Source organism: Sinocyclocheilus anshuiensis, unplaced genomic scaffold (genome assembly GCF_001515605.1).
Source record: "Sinocyclocheilus anshuiensis isolate Anshui unplaced genomic scaffold, SAMN03320099.WGS_v1.1 scaffold1319, whole genome shotgun sequence".
In the NCBI taxonomy this organism is placed as follows: domain Eukaryota; kingdom Metazoa; phylum Chordata; class Actinopteri; order Cypriniformes; family Cyprinidae; genus Sinocyclocheilus; species Sinocyclocheilus anshuiensis.
This window is the reverse complement of record NW_015539910.1, coordinates 174,273-197,417: the sequence shown is the minus strand read 5'-3', so window position 1 is coordinate 197,417 and position 23,145 is coordinate 174,273. Positions and strand designations below refer to the sequence as shown.

The 23,145-nt window shown below is 36.5% G+C and overlaps 2 protein-coding genes across 5 annotated transcripts in view; both read right to left on the bottom strand.

The window, feature by feature from the left end:
* The window catches only part of LOC107686372 (proteasome activator complex subunit 4B), a 44,267-nt gene extending 39,903 nt beyond the window's left edge, over positions 1-4,364 (bottom strand). The window contains exons 1-3 of the mRNA XM_016483339.1: positions 3,862-4,364; positions 1,673-1,813; positions 1,159-1,275 (exon numbers count right to left, since the gene is read on the bottom strand). Of these exons, the coding sequence (XP_016338825.1) occupies positions 1,159-1,275; positions 1,673-1,813; positions 3,862-4,058 (455 nt within the window). The 5' untranslated portion in view covers positions 4,059-4,364. The remainder of the gene's footprint in view (positions 1-1,158; positions 1,276-1,672; positions 1,814-3,861) is intronic.
* Positions 4,365-6,240: 1,876 nt separating this feature from the next.
* Positions 6,241-23,145, bottom strand: part of LOC107686370 (supervillin-like) — a 100,571-nt gene continuing 83,666 nt past the window's right edge. For 2 of the 4 annotated variants that reach the window (XM_016483333.1, XM_016483334.1), the window contains 23 exons: positions 22,107-22,275; positions 21,869-21,964; positions 21,603-21,692; positions 21,327-21,504; positions 21,016-21,188; positions 19,082-19,237; positions 18,223-18,359; positions 15,951-16,098; positions 15,709-15,854; positions 15,173-15,348; positions 14,659-14,806; positions 14,362-14,555; positions 14,195-14,277; positions 13,850-13,998; positions 13,266-13,371; positions 12,936-13,143; positions 12,717-12,850; positions 11,483-11,638; positions 11,103-11,246; positions 10,063-10,184; positions 9,823-9,978; positions 9,400-9,420; positions 6,241-8,002 (listed from right to left, as the gene is read on the bottom strand). In XM_016483333.1, the coding sequence (XP_016338819.1) occupies positions 7,916-8,002; positions 9,400-9,420; positions 9,823-9,978; positions 10,063-10,184; positions 11,103-11,246; positions 11,483-11,638; positions 12,717-12,850; positions 12,936-13,143; positions 13,266-13,371; positions 13,850-13,998; positions 14,195-14,277; positions 14,362-14,555; positions 14,659-14,806; positions 15,173-15,348; positions 15,709-15,854; positions 15,951-16,098; positions 18,223-18,359; positions 19,082-19,237; positions 21,016-21,188; positions 21,327-21,504; positions 21,603-21,692; positions 21,869-21,964; positions 22,107-22,275 (3,177 nt within the window). In that variant the 3' untranslated portion in view covers positions 6,241-7,915. The remainder of the gene's footprint in view (positions 8,003-9,399; positions 9,421-9,822; positions 9,979-10,062; positions 10,185-11,102; positions 11,247-11,482; positions 11,639-12,716; positions 12,851-12,935; positions 13,144-13,265; positions 13,372-13,849; positions 13,999-14,194; positions 14,278-14,361; positions 14,556-14,658; positions 14,807-15,172; positions 15,349-15,708; positions 15,855-15,950; positions 16,099-18,222; positions 18,360-19,081; positions 19,238-21,015; positions 21,189-21,326; positions 21,505-21,602; positions 21,693-21,868; positions 21,965-22,106; positions 22,276-23,145) is intronic. The other 2 variants (XM_016483335.1, XM_016483336.1) reach the window with 2 other exon arrangements.

Genomic DNA, 23,145 nt, shown 5'->3' with positions numbered 1-23,145 from the left:
CAAAGGAAGCAAAGTTTCCTTACTTTAGCAAAGGAAAACCAGTCTCCTCTTGGCTTATATCGAAATCCTCTGACATTCTTCTTTACACATCCTCGTTTCGTACTTCTAATTCTTGACCGTTGTTTTGTTTTGATCTCTCCCCTGCATTTCCGCGTGCGTCACTTCTGAGCGGTGCATGCGCAAAGCCGACCTCCATATGTCATCCCCCCGGAACTGCTTCTGTTTACAACAGTGAGCGCAAGCTAGATTCAAGTGATTATTACGTTTTGAATATGGATATTTTTATTACAAAAACGCATCGATTCGTTACAGGAGGCCTCTGTTCACCCCCCGGAGCCGTGTGAGACACTTTTTTTATGGATGGGTGCTTTTTATTTAACTTCTTTTGGACTGAAGCAATGCAACACCTGCTGAGTGGCATTAAACAGCTTGAAAGATCAAAGACAATTTTTAATATAACTCCGACTGGATTCGTCTGAAAGAAGAAAGTCATATACACCTAGGATGCCTCGGGGGTGAGTAAAACGCAGCCTAATTTTCATTTTTGGGTGAACTAACCCTTTAACTTTCACTGCGTTTGTAGCCGGCGCCATAGCCAGACTGATAAACAAACAGACCGGAAGTTAACTTCGGGCCAGGCGCGTGCGCCCGTTGAAACCGTCTGTATAAAGCTTGAAGCATCAGAATCGGCATCGGCCGATCAACCATGACAAGAAATCGGTACTCAGTATCGGCTGCAAAAATCCTGATCGGAGCATCCCTACTTTACATCTCTGCAAATATGTCATGAACAGGCCCACAAAGAAACTGAAAACTTCATTTCATATTTTCTGTGCTGATTTTGGGATGGAAATCTTTTGAATGGGTTTAAATATTGTATAACTAATTATAAATATATGGTATATACAGTAGCTGAAAGCATAATCAAATTAACTAGAGCTTTAAAACAGTGTGTAAAACTTTGTGAATGATGGCAATTTAAAGTCAGCAGAGCACTGTCCGTGTGGGCCTGGTCATCAGGTACCATGCTATTAAAAAACATCGTATCCAGTCACATGGAAGATTTTGTTTGGACTTGTTTCCATAGTTCACAACAAACTAGAATAAGTGAGATTACAGCAGAGATAGGTAGGAAGATTAAAAGAGCAAGAGGCCTACTTTGGGAACCAGTTAAGACCGAGATGCTCAGTTTTTGAGTACAGGATACTCTCATAGAGATCGTACAAAGGCCTCCAAGGCAATTCCAAGTCATCCCGGGACAGCAGTTCTTTCTTCCTGTATGTTAAAAAAAAAAGTGTGTTCAGAAACATTAGGAATTCACTAAATTATAACAAATTATAATTAAAACATAACTAAATTATAATTCTATATTATCATTAATAATAATAATAATAATGCATTAATCAAAGCCAGGGCCTTGTATTCAATTATATGGAAATAACAACACATTCTCATATAATAACAATAAACTTTTAATTACCTTGATTTCATTTGAATTACCTTGTTTTATTTTTATATTTTGATTTTTATATGGAATTTCATTATAATTATTTTGAACAATTAATCTTTCATTCATGTAAATAATAATTTTAATCATCCAACAACAAATCTACTGTGTAATTCTCAAATGTGTGGCAATGGTCAGGTGTTTGATGGGGACACTTCTGCGTACTTCAGTAAGTTGATGAGGAGTCGTGCAAAGCTCTGCATTATACTGATGTCCAGCTTGGGGATGGTGACCAGCTCGTACAGAAGCTTGATGAAGAGCACATGGTCCTCCTTGCTGAACTTTCTCCCGTACAGCCGAAGGTACCTATAAAAGAGCAGAGATCATGTCAGAATGGTAAGAGCAAGAGAGAAACAGCATGATTCACTAAACCAAAACTAAGTCTAGAGATTGCACACTATTTCTAAAACAAATTTTAATTCATTTCAAGTTTATTGTTAAATCAACACAATACAGCAATAATAAACCACCAAATATGAAAGTGAGCATCCACCACCCCAAAATAACTAGTAGTATTATAATACAATAATATTTAATACAATACAATAATAATACAGTGACTATTCGGAAAGCCTGGGTGGAAGAAATATATATATATAAAGTTGATATACACAAGTTTACATACATCTTGCAGAATCTGCAAAATGTTAGGCTAATTATTTTACCAAAATAACAGAGATCATACAAAATGCTTTTTTGCATACTTTTTATTTAGTACTTAGTACAGTTTAACTGTTCAGGACAAACAAGGGACTCATGAACAGCTATTACTAAACAAACAAAAAAACACAGCTGTGGATAATTCAGTTAACAACACAGTATTAAGAGTCAAGTGTATGCAAACTTTTGAACGGGGTCTTTTTCATAAATTCAACTATTATTTTCTCTTGTGGACTATATGTAAACACCTTTAATGTGAAATATCTTATTCAGGTCAATAATAAATAAAAAATAACATGCATTTTGTATGATTCTGCAAAGCGTATGTGTTATCTGTGGGGCACTTTTGACCTTATCACTAAATATGTAACCGCGAAGGCCACCATGTGATCATGAGACAAACAGAGAGAGCTGTGACTCTGACTAAAGCGGAGTGAGGCTAGCATGGCATAAATAGTGAAATGGGTCCTCAAAATAGATTATATAAGAGAGCCTTTATAAACAGTCAACTAAACGTTAAAAGCTCAGACTTATTCCCATTTGGGTCTTTTTTATTTATTTCTTTTATTATTATTATGTTTTTAAGTTGGCAGTTTCCTCTGCTCTCCCATACTGTTTTCAAGGGTACTACAGTTTAATAGTTGCAGAGTATATGTAAACGCACACACATACAACTGTAAACGCACACACATACATCTGTAAACACACACCTATACAGCTACAATTATTACATTATTACAATTGAAAAAAATCACTGACTTCTTCACTGAATCGGCTCAAATGACTCACTCGCTCACTGAACCGCATATTATATTCAATTCTACACAACATGCCCACTATGAATACAAATCCCTTGAATTTAATCTGATGATGAGCTAAGAAGCCAAATAGATGAGGAATTAAGTTTGTAAACACACTGCCCATTTAAGCAGAGATATTGTCAAGTATTTAGTGTAATACAAACTCTACGGAAATTCTACAGCAGTCAAAACCACTAGGAATACACTTAACACAACTAAGGGGTAACATGCTATGCAGCATGAACTTATGTAAGACTTTAAGTGTCATTAAATAATGCATCATAAAACTTAAATATTTGAATAGAACAATAACCCCTTATATCCATAAATAAGGTTTAATATACATGTGTCTGTTATTCAACATGGTCAAAAAAAATCATGAATCACATTGAAGTGCCAATAAGAAACATACTAAAATAGATCGAAATGATTAAGGCAAACCATAAAGGCATGAAACAAATATTTAAGCAGTCTCCTCCAAGTAAAATGTCTTTTTAATGACTCCATGTCTAAACCACTAGTTGCAGTGATGCATGTGGCAGCTGCTTATCCGGCACTAATGTTAGCCTCCGTTAGCTGATTAGCTTAGAAATGAGCTTACAACAGTCCTGCATTTCCTGCATTTTACCGACTGAAGCCACGCTGACGAACCAGACCGAAGTAATATTACTCTCGATATTATGAAAGGTCATCGTGGAGTACCAGCAGATAGATATGTGATGTTTACATATGAGCAAGGCCAGCTGAGTGACTCAGGTAGCGCTTAGCTTTTAGCTCGCTAGCTAAGGGCTAACGTTACAAGCTACCGGAGTAATTCAGCTCTCCCTGCTGTTTATTAATAAAACAGGCTCAATTCCCAAAGCAAATCAGTTTTGGAGTCTTGAATGTACTTACGTGGAGAGTTTCCGAGTCCAAAGTAAAACTCCGGGCCATAACTCACGGAGCTGGACAGCTCGACCCAAGTTCCCTTTAATCTGGGCCAAAATGTCATTGGATTCGCGGTCTAGTTTGTCTGCGTACGGGAGAAGTTTGTTGTAGACGAGCTCTTTCTGAGGGACAAAACCTATTATCTCGGCCTGCTCCTTTTTCATATTACGATTTCCAAAAAGAAATATCCTCTTCTGACGTGTCCGGCTTATTTCCTTCCCCTCTTGACAGAAGTTCGCTTGACAAATCTTTGTTTTATTCACAAAATCCGCTACTTTCGCATATGTGCCGGTGTTGTGGAGCGGGTTTCAGATCAAAACTTGTTTCTTCGACAGATCTCTGTCTTTCTGACCTCTGGTGTTAAACACATTAGCTTCAGTCATCTACAAATAGAGAAGTCTCCCCTCACTCTCTTGACATATTACGAGTCACACGGACAGACACGCACACACGCACATGCACACGCACACGCACACACACACACACGTGCACACACACACACACACACACACACACACACACACACACACACACACACACACCGGCGGGTGCAACAATGAGCCGTGAGCGTCGCGCCCCCTACCGGTGTTCACCTGCACATTCAGCAATAACAATGTGGCCTGTTAGCAATGTTGTCAAAAGGGAACATTTCAAAAGCGTAAAAATAAAATAAATTCATAAATGTAATGGTAAAAAATGTAAAATAAAGTTAACACTAAATTAATTTGTAATTTTCATAAAGTGTAAAATAAAAAGCAAAAAAATAGGCCTACATAAAATAATAAATGTCACATTAATAGGCTGTTATGTATAACAATATATATATATATATATATATATATATAATTACGTTTTTTAATTATATTTTTTTATTTAGAAAATGTTAATGTTTTTATTTATTTATTTTTCATAAAAATACATATCAGCGAAAGAGAATCCCATAGTCCTTGGAGTTTTGGTATAGGACAGTTCGTTTTTGCAGTTAGCTCATAGTATATAGTATGTGAGCATGAATCATTTAAAAAACACTGACGTTTTTGAGTGTGTCACTTTAGTTAGCTGGGAAAACCTTCCCTTTTCTTGCTCGTTTTCTAAAATGAACATGTCCTTTAACCACAGAAATGCTGAGAACATCCGCATGATGCGAGCTTTGTTTGTATATAGGGCCCTTCACTTTGTTTCAACAGTTTATCCGAGCCAATGATACTAACGAGATAACTTAAATCCGCTTTGGTTCCTTCCTTGTGTACTGACTGAGTGCACTACAATTCACTTGACCTACTGTCACAGCAGAAGACGGGAAGAGTGTTCTGTGCAGTCACCCCGCAGCGGCTCTCATTCTCATTATATGAATGAGCTCTCAGTTGTACAAAGATGTGTGCATTTCTGTAGCTCAATGGGCCTTTAACCTAACAGTTTAATTCAATTTGTCTCATGTTTCATGTTGTGTTCTGCTCTCAAGTGATTTCCAGTTTCTCACAGATATTTAATCTTGACAGAGACCTCCAGGTCAACACAAAATGAGAAGATTCATGGCAGAGAAAATAAAAGTACACTACATTCCCACAGCTCGATGTTCCTCAAGGTCATTTATTACCCATCAACCACACACCCTACGTCTTTTCCAACCAATAGGAAATTCAGTATAGAAATTCCAGCTAATCACACGCAGTGACCTTTTACCATTCAGCCAATCAGATTCTTTGCCTGGAGGTTTATTGCATTCCAGGTAAAGCAGATTTGTCTGCCCTGATCATGGGTATTGTTAATGAGATCCTGGATTAACCAGGTCCTGTTGCCAGTCTCTAAAATATGGTGCTATGTCAGTTGTAACAGAGAATAGAGCACCTGAAATGACGAGTAATTGAATGCATATCATATAACAGAATATTCATGTGCTATTTTTACCCCCCTTACACTTTGCAAACATGCATACAAAATGCATGTTAATGTTACGATCAAATATGTTCATACGAATTGCAACAATGGCTATTGTACACTATAGTGTACAGTGGTTGCACATTTGTATCTGAGTTGTTGTCGGAGATGTAGGCATGTCCTCAATCCTCAGTCGGACAGACAGGAAGCGGCTCCTTGGCCATACACCATTTTTAGCCCTGACTTTGATTGGATCATGTGACTTCTAAATCCCACTTGACCTGACAAGTTCAAAACCTCCACTCCTGGTGTCCTAATTGTGCTCTTGTGGACTTATGGCAGTGCTCAGTTGTTTTTTTAAACTACTTTCAGTTTTTGTCATTTATCATGGGTATTCCTAAAATAAGAACTGTGTTAGAGTAAAGATTAATAGATACAAAAACTATGGAGATTTAAAAGGCAATTTATATAATTTTTATTTGTGTGAATTATGGATCTATACAGAAATATGGCAAGTTGAAGAAAAAAAAAAAGAGAACGAGATAATGCAAATGTATATTCAGATATTTTACACGGTTTCCCTTATGATAGGCCATTCTGGGATGATGCAATACTAATCACTTTCACTTGTGGAATAAAAGCGCCCTCTGCTGCTCTAATGTATTGTTGGATTTTTTTTTTTTATCTTTAAAATGGGTTCATTATTTGATACAACCACTACTATATGACTACATAATTGGTACATTGAGAACATGAACGTAAAGCTGTAAAACAAGATTACCACAATAAAGCATGTTCAACAAACAGGAATTCTATTCCTAAAGAGCTTTTAAATGGTTGCCAAGTTATTTTTGTAGTACATACTGGCTGTGGAAAACCATGAAGCCCCTACAATTACATGTTGATGGAAAAGTTTATTTAATCATTTGCATTCCCCCCCAGAAATGTTACATTTACTAACACAAATGTACATTGGCTCTTTTACGTTCCCTTGAGAAATGTGCGTTCGCTCGCCGAACTTTATTATTCAGTAGCATTTCGCATTCCTTCGAGAGACTTCACATTTGCCAGTTTAAAATATGGTTTGTTTCATATATTTATAGTGCATGGATCTGCACTTTGAATTTTCACTGACAATAATGAACCATTCATGAAACTTTAGGACACTCATTTCAACATACTACGATTTGGGGCACGCCAAATCTAATTTCGAATACCATTTAATATAATTTAATTTGATAGCATGCAAATTGGGACACAGCATGTCAAACAAAACATTACCAAAATCAAAATCATACATGCATAGTGCTAAAACCTCGAGTATGATCGTGATTTTATGAGTTTGATTTCAAATGATCAAAACTGATTTGCGAACAAAGCACCAGACAAGATTTTCATTATCTACATTATTCAGTGTTTATTTGCACCATTATTTATTTATTTATATCACAAATGTGTTTTCAAAATGCAGACTAGCATCTGTCTTTATATAAACTGTACATGAAGGCAAGGCACTATACAACGCAGAATAGAAAGAGATTTTCTCTTATTCCACAGTTTCATTCAATCCTGTTTGAAGAGACGCACACACTGTATAGATTCACAAACACTCTCATGCGCACACACACACACACACACACACATAGGGTTCTCAAGTTCAAGCATCTATCTGGAAGGTTCAAACACATCTTGAGGCCATTTATGAGAGCAGGTATGAACGTACTTACATAAAGTGCTCTTTTGAGCTTAAAGATAACAAAGGCATTTTTCATTTATTAGGTCTTTATATAAAGCTGGGCAGTGCATGAGGGCTGCCTTGTGCATGTTGGACGGTGACTGGCTTTATGTGGACACAGCAATGCAGAACAATGGGAAGGATAAGATGCTGGGGAGCACTCAAAACATTCAACAAGAAAACAAAACTTGCTAATCCACTGATAAAAAAAAAGGAGAAAATGGGAGAGAAATGTGCTACAAGAGGCTGCTAAACCCCTGCCCATCAGTTTCTTTTCTCCTTCATCCAGCCCCTTTTCACCTCCCTGTGTGGTTTGACACAGGTAGATCTTCACTTGCGTTTGTCCTGTCTGGATCAAAAGGAATGAGAAGGTCTCCACTTCAGATTCAATCCCAGTCAGAAGTTCCTTTAAAACAGTCCTTTGTCTTTCTTCACATTCACTTGCTTCCACCCTGGCAGTGCCTCATATTCACTTCTTGTCATTTCCAATGCTTTCTGCAGAGAACATACACACATATATAATTTTAAGTGTAGGGATTTAAAAACGCATGCAGGTGACACACAAGTGTTAATCATACTCAAGACTCTGAGGTGCTGAACAAAATGGATGAACGATCACGCACACAAACACAAGAGCTGTAGGATATTGGTCACTGCCACTCATCAATCCAAAAATGGGAACAATATTAGAGTACAAAGTATTTAATTTAGGGATGCACAATTCACTTGTACCATATTCTGTTATTAGCTGATATTAGAATTTTTTTTTTTTAATTTATAGTCAAAATCAATGTTGAATATTTTTAATTGCTCATGCTCATTTCTCCCATTGTTACATTTAAATGACCTTTGCCATCATCTAACACTCAAAGCTAATAAAAACAATAATTTAAAAACACTGTTGAATCTAATCAAAATGAATATTAAGTTTTTATACAGTATATTATAATGTTGTGATGCCCATTTAAAAAAGTATATTTTAGTTTTTTTTTTTTATTAATTTAGAAAAATGTGGTTATTGTTATATGCCATAACATGAAAATAATTACTGGATTAACAATTGTATTATTAGCACATGCCTAAATTAAAGAAGACTACCATTGAAAAGTGTGGGGTTAGTATGATTTCTTGTTTTTGAAAAAAAAAAAAAAAGTCTTAAATAAAATAAAATAAAATAAAATAAAATAAAATAAAATAAAATAAAATAAAATAAAATAAAATAAAAAATATAAAATAAAATAAAATAAATAAAATAATTGTGGAATTATTACAACTTAAAATAACTATTTTTAAAATGTAATTATTTATGTGATGGCAAAACTAAATTTTCAGTAACCATTTCTCCATTCTAGTGTCACATGATCTTTTGGAATATGCCAATTTGGTGCTCAAGACACATTTATTATTAACACAGCTGAAATTATTCTTCTTAATTTTATATTTGTTTATTTTTGTGTAAGCTGTGATACATTTTTCAAAACTGCTTTATGTTTTTAAAGTTAAAAAAGGCAGTTATTTGAAATTGAAATCCTCTGTAACATAGAAATGTAAAATAGAAAATAAAAAATGTATTTACTCACATTTAATTAATTTAATGCATGTTTACTGAAAAAAAAAAAAAGTATTAAATTCTTTAAAAAAAAAAAAAAAAACAACAACTTAATGACCCCAAACATTTGGACCATAGTGTACATCCAAGAAAAATTCACCCCCATGTGTGAGACCTAGAGAATCAGTGAGATAACAGTGGTGAACAGTGACCCACATGCTGCTAGATACTAGGTGGCTTGTGCCATGGCATGTGATACACAAGCACACAGTGATGCAGTTCACACAGTGAGGATGCGGCATTAGTGAGAAAACACCAGTGTTCCTCATGAAACAAAACTCACCTTCCCAGAAGCCCCTACACCCTGGCATGTGAAGGGAAAAATTAACCTCATCAGACGCAAGACTACACCAGCAAAAAGGGGAAAAGCAAAAAGATGCAGGGAGAGACAGGTTAAGAGAGGCTGCTTTAAGATGACAGTGGGAGCAGAAGGAGAAACATGAAATAGATGAAGGGTAAAAAAGGCAAAATAAAAGTAGGTAGTACTTGAAAGACAGAACATATGAGCACACACAGGCAGACAGATGTTACAGAACAGATACACTTCAGTAATATCCCTGTTCAATGTCTCAAAATCATACAATACTTTAAATCGTCCAGAACTATAAAGTTAGGCTTTTTTGCACAACTAATGAAACTTAAACGCTACCGAAACAATCAACCGAGTAATCTTTTGAAACCTCATTGTTAATGTGATTTTTCTCACCTCAAAGTCCTCATCTGAAAGGTAGATCTCAAGACGCAGAGGGTCAACTCCTTCTGGTAGTGGACGGGCTTGAAGATCAGCAAGTGGGTAAGTGGTCTTGCAGAGTCTAGTCAAGACTTCTTCAACCAGAATGATCTGATTACATACTTCAGCCTCCTATAAATCACAGAAAACAACTAAATCTTTAAACCATATTCTTATAACACAAACGTGGTATGTGGATTAAACTTTCTCTCTCACCCTCTCTGTGATCTCAGCGATGTCCTCTCTGTGTTCCCAGCTGGGAAACATGTTAGTGAAAGTAAGAGGCTCAAGTCCTGCATGGATCAGGTATGATTTGGGAGTTTTTTTCTCATTTTTCTCTATAAAACCAAAAGCAACGTGATGTTATTGCATGCTTTTTTTTATATTGTCAAAACATTAAATTACAATAAAAATGATAACAAATAAAAAATAAAAATGATACAAAAAAACTGGGAAATAATGCAGTTCGGATTTGAACTTACATCCCCATGAGCACAGCAGCTTTGTATGTTATAAAACCATTCACATATATGTTCAAGAGAAATTCATTTCAAAATGATATTAAGTCAAATTTATAAAATTGAAGTCAAATCTTTTTACAATACACATCATTTCATAGCTGCTTTTCAGAAAGTTGTTCATACTTGTCAACCTGTATCACTTCGTTAATCTTTGAACCACAAATTTTTATTGTGACATGATATCCATCATAAAATGTATCCATATGAATCGAGCAGTTTTGTGAAGTCTTGTGAATTTATACGACCGCTTTATATGACGAACAGATTTAATTTAGGATTTAAATATTGGCCGGTATTGTTCTATTGAGAGATTTAAATATGGTTGGTTTTGTTCCAAGGGAGAGTAAGTAACTCTCAAAAAGTATTATGAAAATATGATCAGGTGTTGTAGTTAAGACAGCTCAAACATGCATTTTTGTTTGGGACTAAGACTTGTCTGTGAAACCGGGCAAAAGGGTTTTAATATGAATTCATTTCAAATAAAATATCTCTGATTTCCTTACTATATTGTGTTGTTCTGCACTGTGGTTGAACCAAATCATCAATTATCAACCAAAATCTTTTCAACAATATAAGTAATTTTCAATCAAAATCTTTTATTGTTGTCATTTTGCCCACCTCTAAGAAGTTTAAACGGGGAGCTGCTAGAAAGTCAACATATCATGCTTTATTAAACAATATCATTCTTGTTTCTTTCCTAACACCATTAAAGACCGGTGTGTCTTTTTAAGTCACCTTTGCTATATTGGAGTACTGTTTCCATGGCACACTTCCTGTCAGAGTCCCATCGTATGCGAGCTGATCCCATGCTCTCACTGTCCTGAGGCCACCAGCCCTGCCAAAGGTACACTTCATGGTGATTATCCACCAAAAACAGGGCTAAAAGACAATCAAACACAAGTAGAGACATCATGACACTGCCACAGACATATCTCATGATTTTTAAATCAGTGTGAAGAATCAAATTTCCTTAATACATTATGCATGTAATGAGCGTAGACAAGCCTAATTAAAGTGCAACTGATACCCACCCAGAATACCTAACAGTGCAAGTTAACAAGTTACATCAGACAGCACTCTTAACAGTGTTTAGTGAACATGAATATGTCAAGCACCTGGCTGAGTAGCTGTATACAAATCCTCCTGTAGGAAAGGCATCGAGTTGACCAAATTTGGTTCCCTAGATGGATACGCAAACTCCACTGCCACAAACTCTCCTGAAGTGCTGCTTAACTGGAACAGCTGGGGAGTGAAGTTGAACTTTCCCGGATCTGAGAAGCATGACAAAACACATGAATCAACAGTATCTTTTTAAAGACACGCACAAATAAAAATAATACTATATGTCCATTTAGCGCAAATCCAAACAATCTCAAAATAAATCACATCTCTTTAATGTAAACTGGCACATATTCGACCGCAAAACAGGGTAACTGTCTGCAAGTTTAAAATAGTTTTGTCTTATTTAATATATACAGTACATATGTATTAAACTTAGTTTATGTACTAATATCAGTACATTCGAATTAGAAGTTAATCAATGCTGGATTTTGCTAATAATGTGTTTAAAGAAAGACAATTAACAGACTGTGCTGATTAAAAAAAATCTATATATTGAATGTGACAATGTTAGTTTTCACCTTCCTGTCATAGGGTGGCCCAGAAAGAAGAGGTAAGAGTTTATATTGAACTAAATGTTGGATACAGTTTATTATGTAACCAATATACCAATAACATCCAGGAAAAAATGTATGCCTAATGCTAGACTTTTTGAAGTTTTAAGTTTGAGACTCTTATTTTGAAATGCATATGCACCACAATTAACAGCTGCTCATTCAAAAAAAATGAGGGAGATAAAATACAATATCTACATCAACAACATATTAAAAACAAACACTATAAAGTAAACATTGCTAATAGATCATAAGCAATGGCTTTGCATAAATGTGCAGTATTCATTGATTGTGAACTCCTCTGAAACAATGAACCTGTAAAATGTACAACAGCACTGCATTTTTATTTTGAAACGTGCAGCACTCACATTTAGTTTAATAATCGCATTAGGCTGTATCACAATTCCTGCGTTCCTGTCTCCAAATGTAAGATCGCTTAAAATCATAATAAAAGGAGTAGTGAATAGTTCCAACTTGAGGGTGAGCAAAATATGACAATTTTCATTTTTGGTGAACAGTTTCTCAAAACCTTTGTTGTACTATTTAATATATTTAAGACTTTTTATAACCTTAAATTGATCATACTGAATTTAAGACTGCTTAAGGTTCCGCAGGAATGCTGTAAATCACCCGCACATCAGCATGCAAACACACAGACACATGCTTCTCTGCTCACCCTGCAGCATGCAGTCATACGCCTTTCGATCTCTTCTTCCCAAGGCCTCCCAGAAGCCCTGTGGTTCAGCTCCCTCATCACACTCCTGGATGGACACCTTACTGCTGCTGTGAAGCCCCGCCTCCAGAGGACACCTGGAGACCAGAAAGTCTACTTCAGGGGTCTGCAACCTTTTTGACATGAAGTGCCGTTTGTTTGTTTGCATGCGAGTTGACTTACTGCTCTTTAATTTTGTTGGCAGCGGTACGACCCACATCACGTGTGTGCATCTGTGCTTTGCAGCCATGCCACAAGTACATGCTGGCTTTTGGGATGTTCAGGAGGATCACAGAGGTGCGAGACCGTAAGCTGCTGCAGTGGCACACGACCTCTAGCAGATGGGCCTCTAGGGGTTTCTCTCCTCTCACACAGTATAAGTGCCAGTCATCTGTAAAAAATAAGGGAAATCGAGTCAAGTCTGTAAGAAGTAATCTGTTCAAAATATGATTTTCAAGATGTAAAATCATGTAAAATATAAACAGTGTGTGGTAAAGCTAGCAAAAAGATTACTTTGTGCATTTTCTTCCTCCTCTTCTCTCTTTCCAGCATGAACAATCATTCCTCCATTGAAGCACTGTAAGAAACAAGGAGGCTCCTTTCCCTGCTGTACCTGGACCTGCATAACAAGCATCATGTTAAACAGACTTATTCTTACAAAATACTTTCATTTCAAATAAATGCTGTTATATTGAAAAACATGTCAAAAATATTAAGCATCACAACTCTTTCCAACATTGATAATAATAACAAATGTTCCTTCAGAATCCAGCCAAAAATATTAGAATAATTCTTGAAGGATCATGCGAAAATTCATTTTTGCCATCACAGAAAAAAAAAATACAACTTCAAATATATACATTTTTTAATATTTAAATAGAAAACAGTTATTTTAAAGTGAAATATATTTTACAATATTACCGTTTCACTGTATTTTTTATTCAAATAAATGCAGCTTTGGTGAGCATAAGAGACTACTTCTTCGAAAACATAAAAAAAAAATCTTACAGACCACAAACTTTTAAACAGCAGTGGAGAAAAGGCTTAAGAACATCCTAAAATGAGTTTTAAAGTATAAGATGATCTATAGTGAATACCTGAGCACCCCTCTCCTCATCCAGCTCTACAGTCATCAGTGCTGAGGTTCCCTTTTCATTCACAGTGGAGTTGCGTCCCTGCCAGAAGAAATAACAAAATTTCTCCTTCCCTGGACCGATGATCCGTTCTGAATGCAATCTCTTGCCAACTGTACAAAAAAGCAGAGAGTTTTGGATCATGGTCAAACAACATTTTCAGAAACACTATATCTTGTGGTTTCACAAAATTAAATACATATGAGAGCATTTGAATATAGAAGGTTTTATTTCAATTACTGAATACTTATTTTTATATTTTAGTTGACAAAACAACATTACAATGCGCGCCTCAAACATACAACTCACCTGCTGTACTGATCATGTACTTCCATTTTACCACATATGTGTCTCCTTCATGGAACTGACCAATGCTCTGTTTGGGTAGACGACTAGAACAAGCAAGAGAGAGAGAGAGTTTGTATAATGAAACCCCATTAATTTAACAGCCTTAACAAATAAATGATCCATCCTACCTGTAGTCAAACTCTAGAATGTGCCAGACATCAACAGATAATGTGCTGATCTCAAAATTACGCCCCTCATCACCTTCCACCAATCCATAACCTCGTCCAACATCGACCCCATCCAGAACGGTCTTGACTGGCGTTTGTACTGTCGTCAACATCAATGATGCACCGTATGGCCGGCATTCCCCACCCCGATGCTCCTAAAGAAATTAACCAACCAATTTTATTTGACGTTTTGGAACATTTTAAATATATTCTGAAGTATATGATTCTAATTTAGTAACTTATTTTGGGCGAGTCTACCTTGTTTTCTTCAGCATGCGAGTCACCATTCTTCTTAGCGGATTTCTTGGAGTCACTCCAGTCCAAAAACTTCTCTTTAAAAAGAATAGTCTCATTGTGCTGAGTTAACCTGCCAAACACAGCCCAGTCTGGTCGTCCCTGGCCTTTCCTATGAATAACAGATTCAGAAAAGATTCTATAATTGTTTTAATTTCATAAAGATTTTATACAAATCTGTATATAACTACTCTATATAAATTCATAAGAATAGAACGAAACAAAACCATGAGATGTGAACACAGCACTTATGTATTTTAGGAGATACGCATCAGGTCTCAGAAATTATGCTGGCAGTTTATGAACACTGATACTAAGCTACTGTTTTGACAGGGGTAGTAAGTTAAGCAATAGCAGCACAATTCTGACCTGAAAGGCCTGTGTGAATGAGCTTTAAAAGGTCACAAGTGCCAAAACTTGATTTATGATGGAACAGTACGCATCAGCACAGCCAAACATACTCCGTTTCGTTTTGTACCTGGGTATAAGTGCATTGCACTCTCCAGGGTCCAGAGGATTAATATCACAGTTGGTGTAGTCAAAGGTGCCATTCCACAAGTGCTTTGCCAGCTGAAACGCCACTTTTCTCTGTGCCAGCGTCACCTCCTTACCATGCCATACGTAGACCTCGCTACCAAAATCAAACACCAGCACCTAGATTTCAAACAAGAATAAAAAGTTGGTTTAAACTTGAATTTGCCTTACTTTAGTTCATATTATATAACAGAGTGTTTAGCAGAGATGTACAATATATTTATAATTGAACTGAATATAATTTATTTTAATTGTCAGGTATTGGCCTGAGTAGGCTAATATTTAAAGAAGATAATCATACCAAATATGACCATAGGCCCTAAAACAGGCAATCCATTTTTTCAACTTCAAGCATGCAAACTTGTAGACTGTAGCTTATAATATGAATAAAATATATTGCTAGTTTAAAGTTTAAAAAACAAATCTTATTTCATTTCATCAAACCATCCCTAATATTAAATATGTAGTATTTTCAAGTACTTCTTTAGGGTTAAGCATGGAGCATCGAGGAACTCGACCCCAGTAGTCATCTTCAGGAACAAGTTTATCCTCTATGAGCCTGTAGATACAGTTGGTTTCTACGACGGCACTCTCATAGAACTCATCTTCTTCTGGAGTGCCAGCGACTGTAGGGTAGAGAGGGCCATATTAACAGGGACTGTGGTAAGTAAAGGTCATTAAACTGCTCTAACATCAGCATGCCTTATTATGCTTGTGCTTACCTTGATAACTGGCTTGGCCACCAAGAATCTTCCAAAACTCTTTGGCAGCATGAGTGTGAGTGTTGGCACCTTCCTCAATGGTCTGCACATACGAGGCTCTGCATCCCAGGTCATGCTTGGTCTGAATGAACGTAGCTAATTCTGCGGCCTGCATGATATAATATAATATAATATAATATAATATAATATAATATAATATAATATAATATAATATAATATAATATAATATAATATAATGTAAAGGTAATTAAACTGCTCTAACATCAGCATGCCTTATGCTTGAGTACAAAAATACAGATGTTTAAACACTCTTCCTTCAACAGAAGGAATTACAGATTAGCTTACCTTGATAACTGGCTTGGCCACCAAGAATCTTCCAAAACTCTTTGGCAGCATGAGTGTGAGTGTTGGCACCTTCCTCAATGGTCTGCACATACGAGGCTCTGCATCCCAGGTCATGCTTGGTCTGAATGAACGTAGCTAATTCTACGGCCTGCATGATATAATATAATATAATATAATATAACCAGGGTTCAAGCACTTTAAGACATTTAAGCACATAAGGAAAAAGACACTGTGTATTATTTAACAAGCCTGTAGTCAGCTAAATCAGTGATTAAAAAGAGCATTTTTGTCAATTACAGGTAATTTACCATAGAAATATGATGCTTATTAACATTTATGGCTGTTATAGCGCCACCTAAAACTTTGCATGCTTGTTTAGAATCATCTGTCGCATGTGCTCACCTAGTTTGGTGAAGTTTTCATTTAGGAATTATAGGTTTTTGGGTATATTTGGACATGCCCCTTTTCTAAACGAACCCATTATAGCAACCCAAGGGTAAAGTTCAACATTTTTTGATAATTATTGATTTAGAGAGTTCAGAGAATCGTGCTGCAGTGCTTGTATCGAGGTTGAGTGAAAAAACTAGGACTAGTTAACTCTGGCTAATAGATGCTCAAAATTCATCGGCCAATGGCCATGTTTTTTTGAGTGTTTTTTTTTTTTATGTCCTCATAGACACTTGTGGCCCTTTGGACAAAAACATGGCATACCAATTTTCAAATCGATCAGACTAATGGGGGCGTAGTTATAGCCAGTTTTATGTTTGTATTTTTTTTCCTGTTATAGTGCCACTTTTTTTTCCATTGTGACCTCAGATTGAGCTCTTTCATGTGTTCCCAGTTTGGTGAAAGTATTTTTTTCCATTCAAGAGTTAAAATTTTAGTAAAAGCAGCTCTGCCCCTTGCGAATGTTTTAGTCAAAAGTCGGTAAGTCAACTTTTTTTGATAATTACTGACATTCACTCTCCAGAGAATCTTTCTGCACTAGGAATGGTTCGCAAAAGTAGGTAAAAAAACAAAAAAACAAAAAACACAACTCAAAATACCCAAAAATCTGAGACGCGTTTTGTCCGTTGTGAGCCAAGGATTCCAACGATATAAGACACTTGAGGCTGCAACTAACGGTTTAGGAGTTGAGCGATTTTTGATCGCAGTAGTGTCACCATCAGGCCATTTTAACAATTACAATAGGATTTCAGCGTTATGCGCTTGAACCCCTAAAAAGACTTTTCCATTCGTTTAAGACAATAACCATTTCATCACTGGTGAGATGTAGGTCAAACTCAGAGTTCAATGACCTGCAGTCTGGATTGAACAATAATAGAAAGTTGTAAGAGAGACACAGGAGCTTTTACAATTCACCTCCTGCTTCCTGTACAACAATATGACATTTCCTTTGTGGTTAATTCTGTTTACTTCCTGCACGTGGGGGACTCACCATCATATGAATAGTACTGAAAACACCACGGATGAGTACAGGATATGACAGATTTAACTGTAACAAAATCTTGAGAACCAAAAGAACATTTTTATATTAGTCACTAATACTGACATCTTGCACTAAACATCCAGTGTTATTTTAGTATTATTTATATACTATTAGTGTTTATTAAAATTCTGAATGAGCTTTTATTTTTAATTTTTATTTTAATTTTAGTTAACATTTTAATTGTTGTTGTTTTTTTCTTCATTTTATTAGGTTTTTTTCCAACTTAAATTTAGAGGAAAACTGAAATGTTACCTTGACAACTGAAATAAAAGTTTAAGAATTTCAATTTAATATATATTTATTTATTTTATTTTATTTAAGCTTTAATTTTATTAGTTTTAATTACCAATAACAATACTGCTAACAGCTGGATATTAAACAATGCTAAAGCTTGATAGCGTGATGTGCATTTGTTTGTACATATCAGGACACACTCACTTTGGCCTTCTCAATAACATTTGCAAATTCTCCAATCCAGATGAAGCAATAATGAGATGTGATCAAAAGGAAGCAGTCACCACTGTTCAAGGAGGAAGCTCTGGGCTCAACCAGTCTGGTCTGGACATGCCGTCGACCTGATTAAAATGCACAGAGAAATTGGGACACTATCAATGTGAGTCACATGCTGAACGCCCTGATGTCAGCTGCAAACAAACCAAGTGATTTGCTTTGACTGTACAGCCTAATCTTGGTTGAACTTTAAACCCAAGACACCTAATGTTATGATATAATGCATTACAATGAAATGTTATAGTTTACTTTTATAAAATGTTCACTGAAAACAGTTAAAATCAGCATAAACTTCCTTTTAAACAGAACATTACTACAGTTGGCCATAATATGTTGTTGTTGTTGAACTATCTGGTTTCTTTCTCTGTTTTTATTAAGGATAGAATGTTGTTTTGGGAACATGCACATAGGTTTAGATTGAGAGTGATGCCTTATGAGGAATTGGTATCCAAAGCCCTTCTACATCCTACAACAGCTGTCCCCATAACAAAAGCAGCAGGTCTCACGCAAGATGGTTTCTCCCTCCTACATTTAAGTAAACAGCATATTTCATGGCTGTCTCACTGCCGAATAAGTGCTGTCTCAACAGAAACACACAGCATACTCTATATGGCTAGCTGCTAATCAGAGACCATTTATCTTTATATGAAACGTTGCGAATAAAGCTGTGCCCAAACAAGGTCAGAACGGGTGATGTTGATCAGCAGAGCCATCTGTAAAATGAGCCCTCCACCCTGTCACTGAGCTGAAATTTTGTGTATCACAAACAGCTGTTGTCATCACTCACCTTTGACTTGAATGAGCATGAGTTTTTTATAGGGCATGGCACTGTTGTTGGAACTCTGCTCAGATGCATTCACACTTCGCAGACTCACACCGCTGAAGTTTTCCTTACTGGCCAATCCAGCAAGAGCAACCTCAGAGAAACCGCTGTTCTTATTCACTAAGAAAGAGAGGAAAAGAACAGAGACAGACAGCAAGAGCATGAACTCTTAACTTTTAAAAGAGAGTAACTCAAAACAGTGTTTCATTGTATTGCGCTATACTATCCTCACTCTTACATTTGGAACGGTTTGTGTTAGTTTGGTGGCAAGAGATCCAAAAAATTATTCACTGAATCACCTAAATCCTTGTGCAGAATTTTTTTTGTATTGTACAGCGAGATGTCTAGTTAAAAAATGCTGTTTGTCACACACACTGGCTGACTGAAATTCCAACACTATAACTAATTTTATACAACAGTTCTTTCTGGTCCTCGAATCTGATTGGCTGGTAAGAGTGTCGATAATAGAGTCCAACAGAACTCCAACAGCCGTTTCACCGTTTCACCGTTTGTATCTCTCCGCTTGCCGAAGTTGCCGTATTTCTCACAGTGAATGTCATGGCGGATGCCCAAATCCACTATAATTTTAAAAATAATACAGTTTCGTGTCACAGAGTGTAGTTTTAAGAGAATTTTAGGCGAGAATGTACTTGTTTGGTCTTCAAATATGCAGTTTATTAATAAAGATAATGTCTATTTGAAAATTTGCTTTGACGTTTTGGAGATGTAAGCTCCAGGGCATCAGCGGTCATTCAGCGCTCATAAACCCGTGGAGAGAGCGCCTCACCTCGGCCAGATCTTCTGGAATTTACCACTGGCTCTGGTGTCTCTATAGTGGTTAAACATGAGATATATTTAGTTTTGGGCAAATCTAATGGGCAGTCTTTGGTCTCATTAAGCTATTATTTGTTCCAGAGCAAATAGTTTTGGCAAAATCTCATGTTTATGTAACTTCAATGCTGTATTTCAGAGAGCTGCCTTTGTACTTTTGACCAAATTGCCTAGCAGCTTTTATGATGGCTGTTGTTTTTGTTTATTAAATATTATTATTCAATAAATAATATTTTATATAAATAATAGTAGTATTTAGTATTAGGAAACGGTGTGTCTGTGTGTTCGTGATGGTGATTTTAGTTACATTGTTCCGCCATCAGATGGCGACAAGAGAATGTTTTTACGAGTCAGCAGTAAAGACTTTTCAATTGAAAAATACTTAAGTGCAGTTTTGAGCAAGGACGTTATTTTTTCTTTCAAAAAGTTTGTATGCAGCCAACAAATGCACCGAGCTGCGCTGTCATCAGAAATCACCTTTAACAGATGAAAGGATATAGTACAAGCCTATCGGATTTGCATACTAATTGTGAATATGAGACTAATCTGAAGAATAAATGCTGTATCAGATGCAGGTAATCACAATCGCTCAGTCAATCTCTCTCATAAAACTCTACTATACACAATACACCACTTTTAATACAGTAATACAATATGCTTTTAATGAAGCAACTCAATGTTCCTTCGTTACTAGTTCTAAAGTGACGTTTTGGAATTAGTAACGGAGGCTTGGGCTCAGCTGTTAAACTGTCAACTTTAGATTTGAATCCGTGGAGGAAGTAGTTCTGCACAAAAGAGGGCTTTAAAGACACTCCGTTGTTATTTTTTATGTATTTACACACTCATGCCGTCAAACTGTTGTATAAACGCAATACCACACTCGTAGACGTGAGATATGGCTGTATAACGGCATGCTGTGATTACCTACAGCCAAATCACAGCCGTGCCAATATGCAGCCATATCTCACGTCTACAAGTGTGATATTGCTTATATAAATGTGCATATTTAAAAGAAATGGGTTCATAAACTGAGTAGTCAAATTCTACACCCTTCTTCAATCACTCACTCTTTTCCTGTTTCATCCTCTTGCTCTCCAGAAGGCCGATATTCAGTCTCTGTTCTGTGTACTCATGTCTGATGTCCTCCCGAACGGCCAGCATTTTCAGGGGGTTTTTGGATGACTGAACATTTCTGGTTGGCCGTACTGCACGCTTGTGCTGCACCATGTCTGAAGTCAATCTAAAAAAAATAAATGTATTTGTCAAGCTGTAAATAAACAAATTAATATTCTAAAACAAAAATATGGCTGTTTGTACAGTGACGACTTCAACATCCACTTTTAGCACCACAATTGCTACACATTTCTTTTGGCTTTACCTGGGCAACTGCACTCCAAAAATGGCATCAAAATCGTCATTGATTTCCACCCTGCTAGTGATCTTGGCCATATCCTCTGTGTGTCTATAAAACTTATTGAAGATCTCATCATCCACAGTCATCACCTCTTTAACAGACTTCTCTGTGACTGCAATCGTGGCCTCTTGAAGTCCTGAAACTAAGAAATGTATAAAAACATTAAGAATAAACTGAATAAAGTTTAGGACAAAATGTAACATCTTTAAAGTTTATTACATATTTTCTTATCACACTCACCTTTACTATTGAGCCGACCAAGGAATGACTCCAACTTTTCCAGCTTTTTGTCTGACTCCAGCTTCATGTCCTGTCTGACTTCTATCTCTGCTTAAGAAAATACAGCAGTGATATAACCATATGTATGCATACATGACATATAAATATAAAACAAATATGACAGACATAGTAGAAAGAGAACAGAAAATACAATTGGAAAAAAAGGGTAGAGGGACCAGGAAGTGATACAAGCTGGACTTGAATATGAGTACAGTATGGTTTCTCACCTTCATGTGGCTTTGAGATGGTATGGGAGGCATTCTTGTTTTTAGAGGACAGAGGGGACAGCACTGGATTTGTGAGAACAGAAGGGGCTGCCAGACCTGGGAGAGAGAAAACAGAGGAGAAAGTTTAACACTGTTACAAAGCAAAACTATATGCATCAAATCTACCTAGTACAAAAATACATTAAAAAGTCTCAATTTGTGTCACTGCTGTGAAGCAATATGTGCAGTTTTCACTGACCTTTTTTAACCATACGTCCAGCCACTGTAAACTGAGTGGAGTCATTGGATGCTTTGTAACCTTTGACCTTCCAGGCCTCCTCTTGTGTGGTGATGAGCTGCTTGCGTTCCTGAATAGACATCTCGATTTGCTCAATCTGCTGACTCTCCACCACCTCATTTCCCATCCTCTGAGATGACAAATGAGAAAAAATTAAGCATTTACATCAATGTCAGGATGAACCATGTTCTCACACTTTAATTTAAATATCTTTTTAATCATTTTAATCTAAAAGCGATGCTTTGTTGTAGGGGTCGACCGATTATCGGCGCCGATTTTAAGCATTTTTACGATTATCGCATCAGTCATTTTCCAAACCGATTCGCCGATAAAATAACTTAATTCGATATTAAGCATGTTTATGATTATCGGTATCGGTCCTTTTCAAAACCGATTTGCCGATAAAATAACTTAATTTTGAAACGCGCTATTTGGCTCTGATGCAGCCTGACAGAACTCACCACTCTGTGGCCTAAAGCAATCTCCGGCCACCACCCATCTGATTTGTTGGGAGTCACGAGTCCGACCAATCAATGCGGAATTCACTCTCACTCCAAAAGCGCTTGCTAACTGGAGCTGCTTCAGTGATCATGTGTCAGTTGTCTCTCAAAGGTAAGGCAGCAGCAGACGTTGCTTAATTTGCAATAAATCACAATCCACTAACGTTACACTGAAGTTGCAAAACACCTCAATATTATCTATGATTTCCGCGATGCAGAAAATGTTTACGGAATCCAGTCATATAAATGGAATTTACTGTATGACGCAGAATGTCACGGAATTTGTCAAAGTTTGGATGAATTAATCAAAAGTAGGTCAGTACACTTAAATAGAGTCGCGATATGGACTAGTATCTGTAAATATTAAGCCGCAAAAATACTATTTAAATATGAATCCTGCATGTGCTGCGTGTCTCTGTGTATGTAAATGGTACATACGCGTGGTTTTGTTTTCTACACATACAAAGTGTGCGACGCTCGCGGTGATTTCAGCTTCTGTC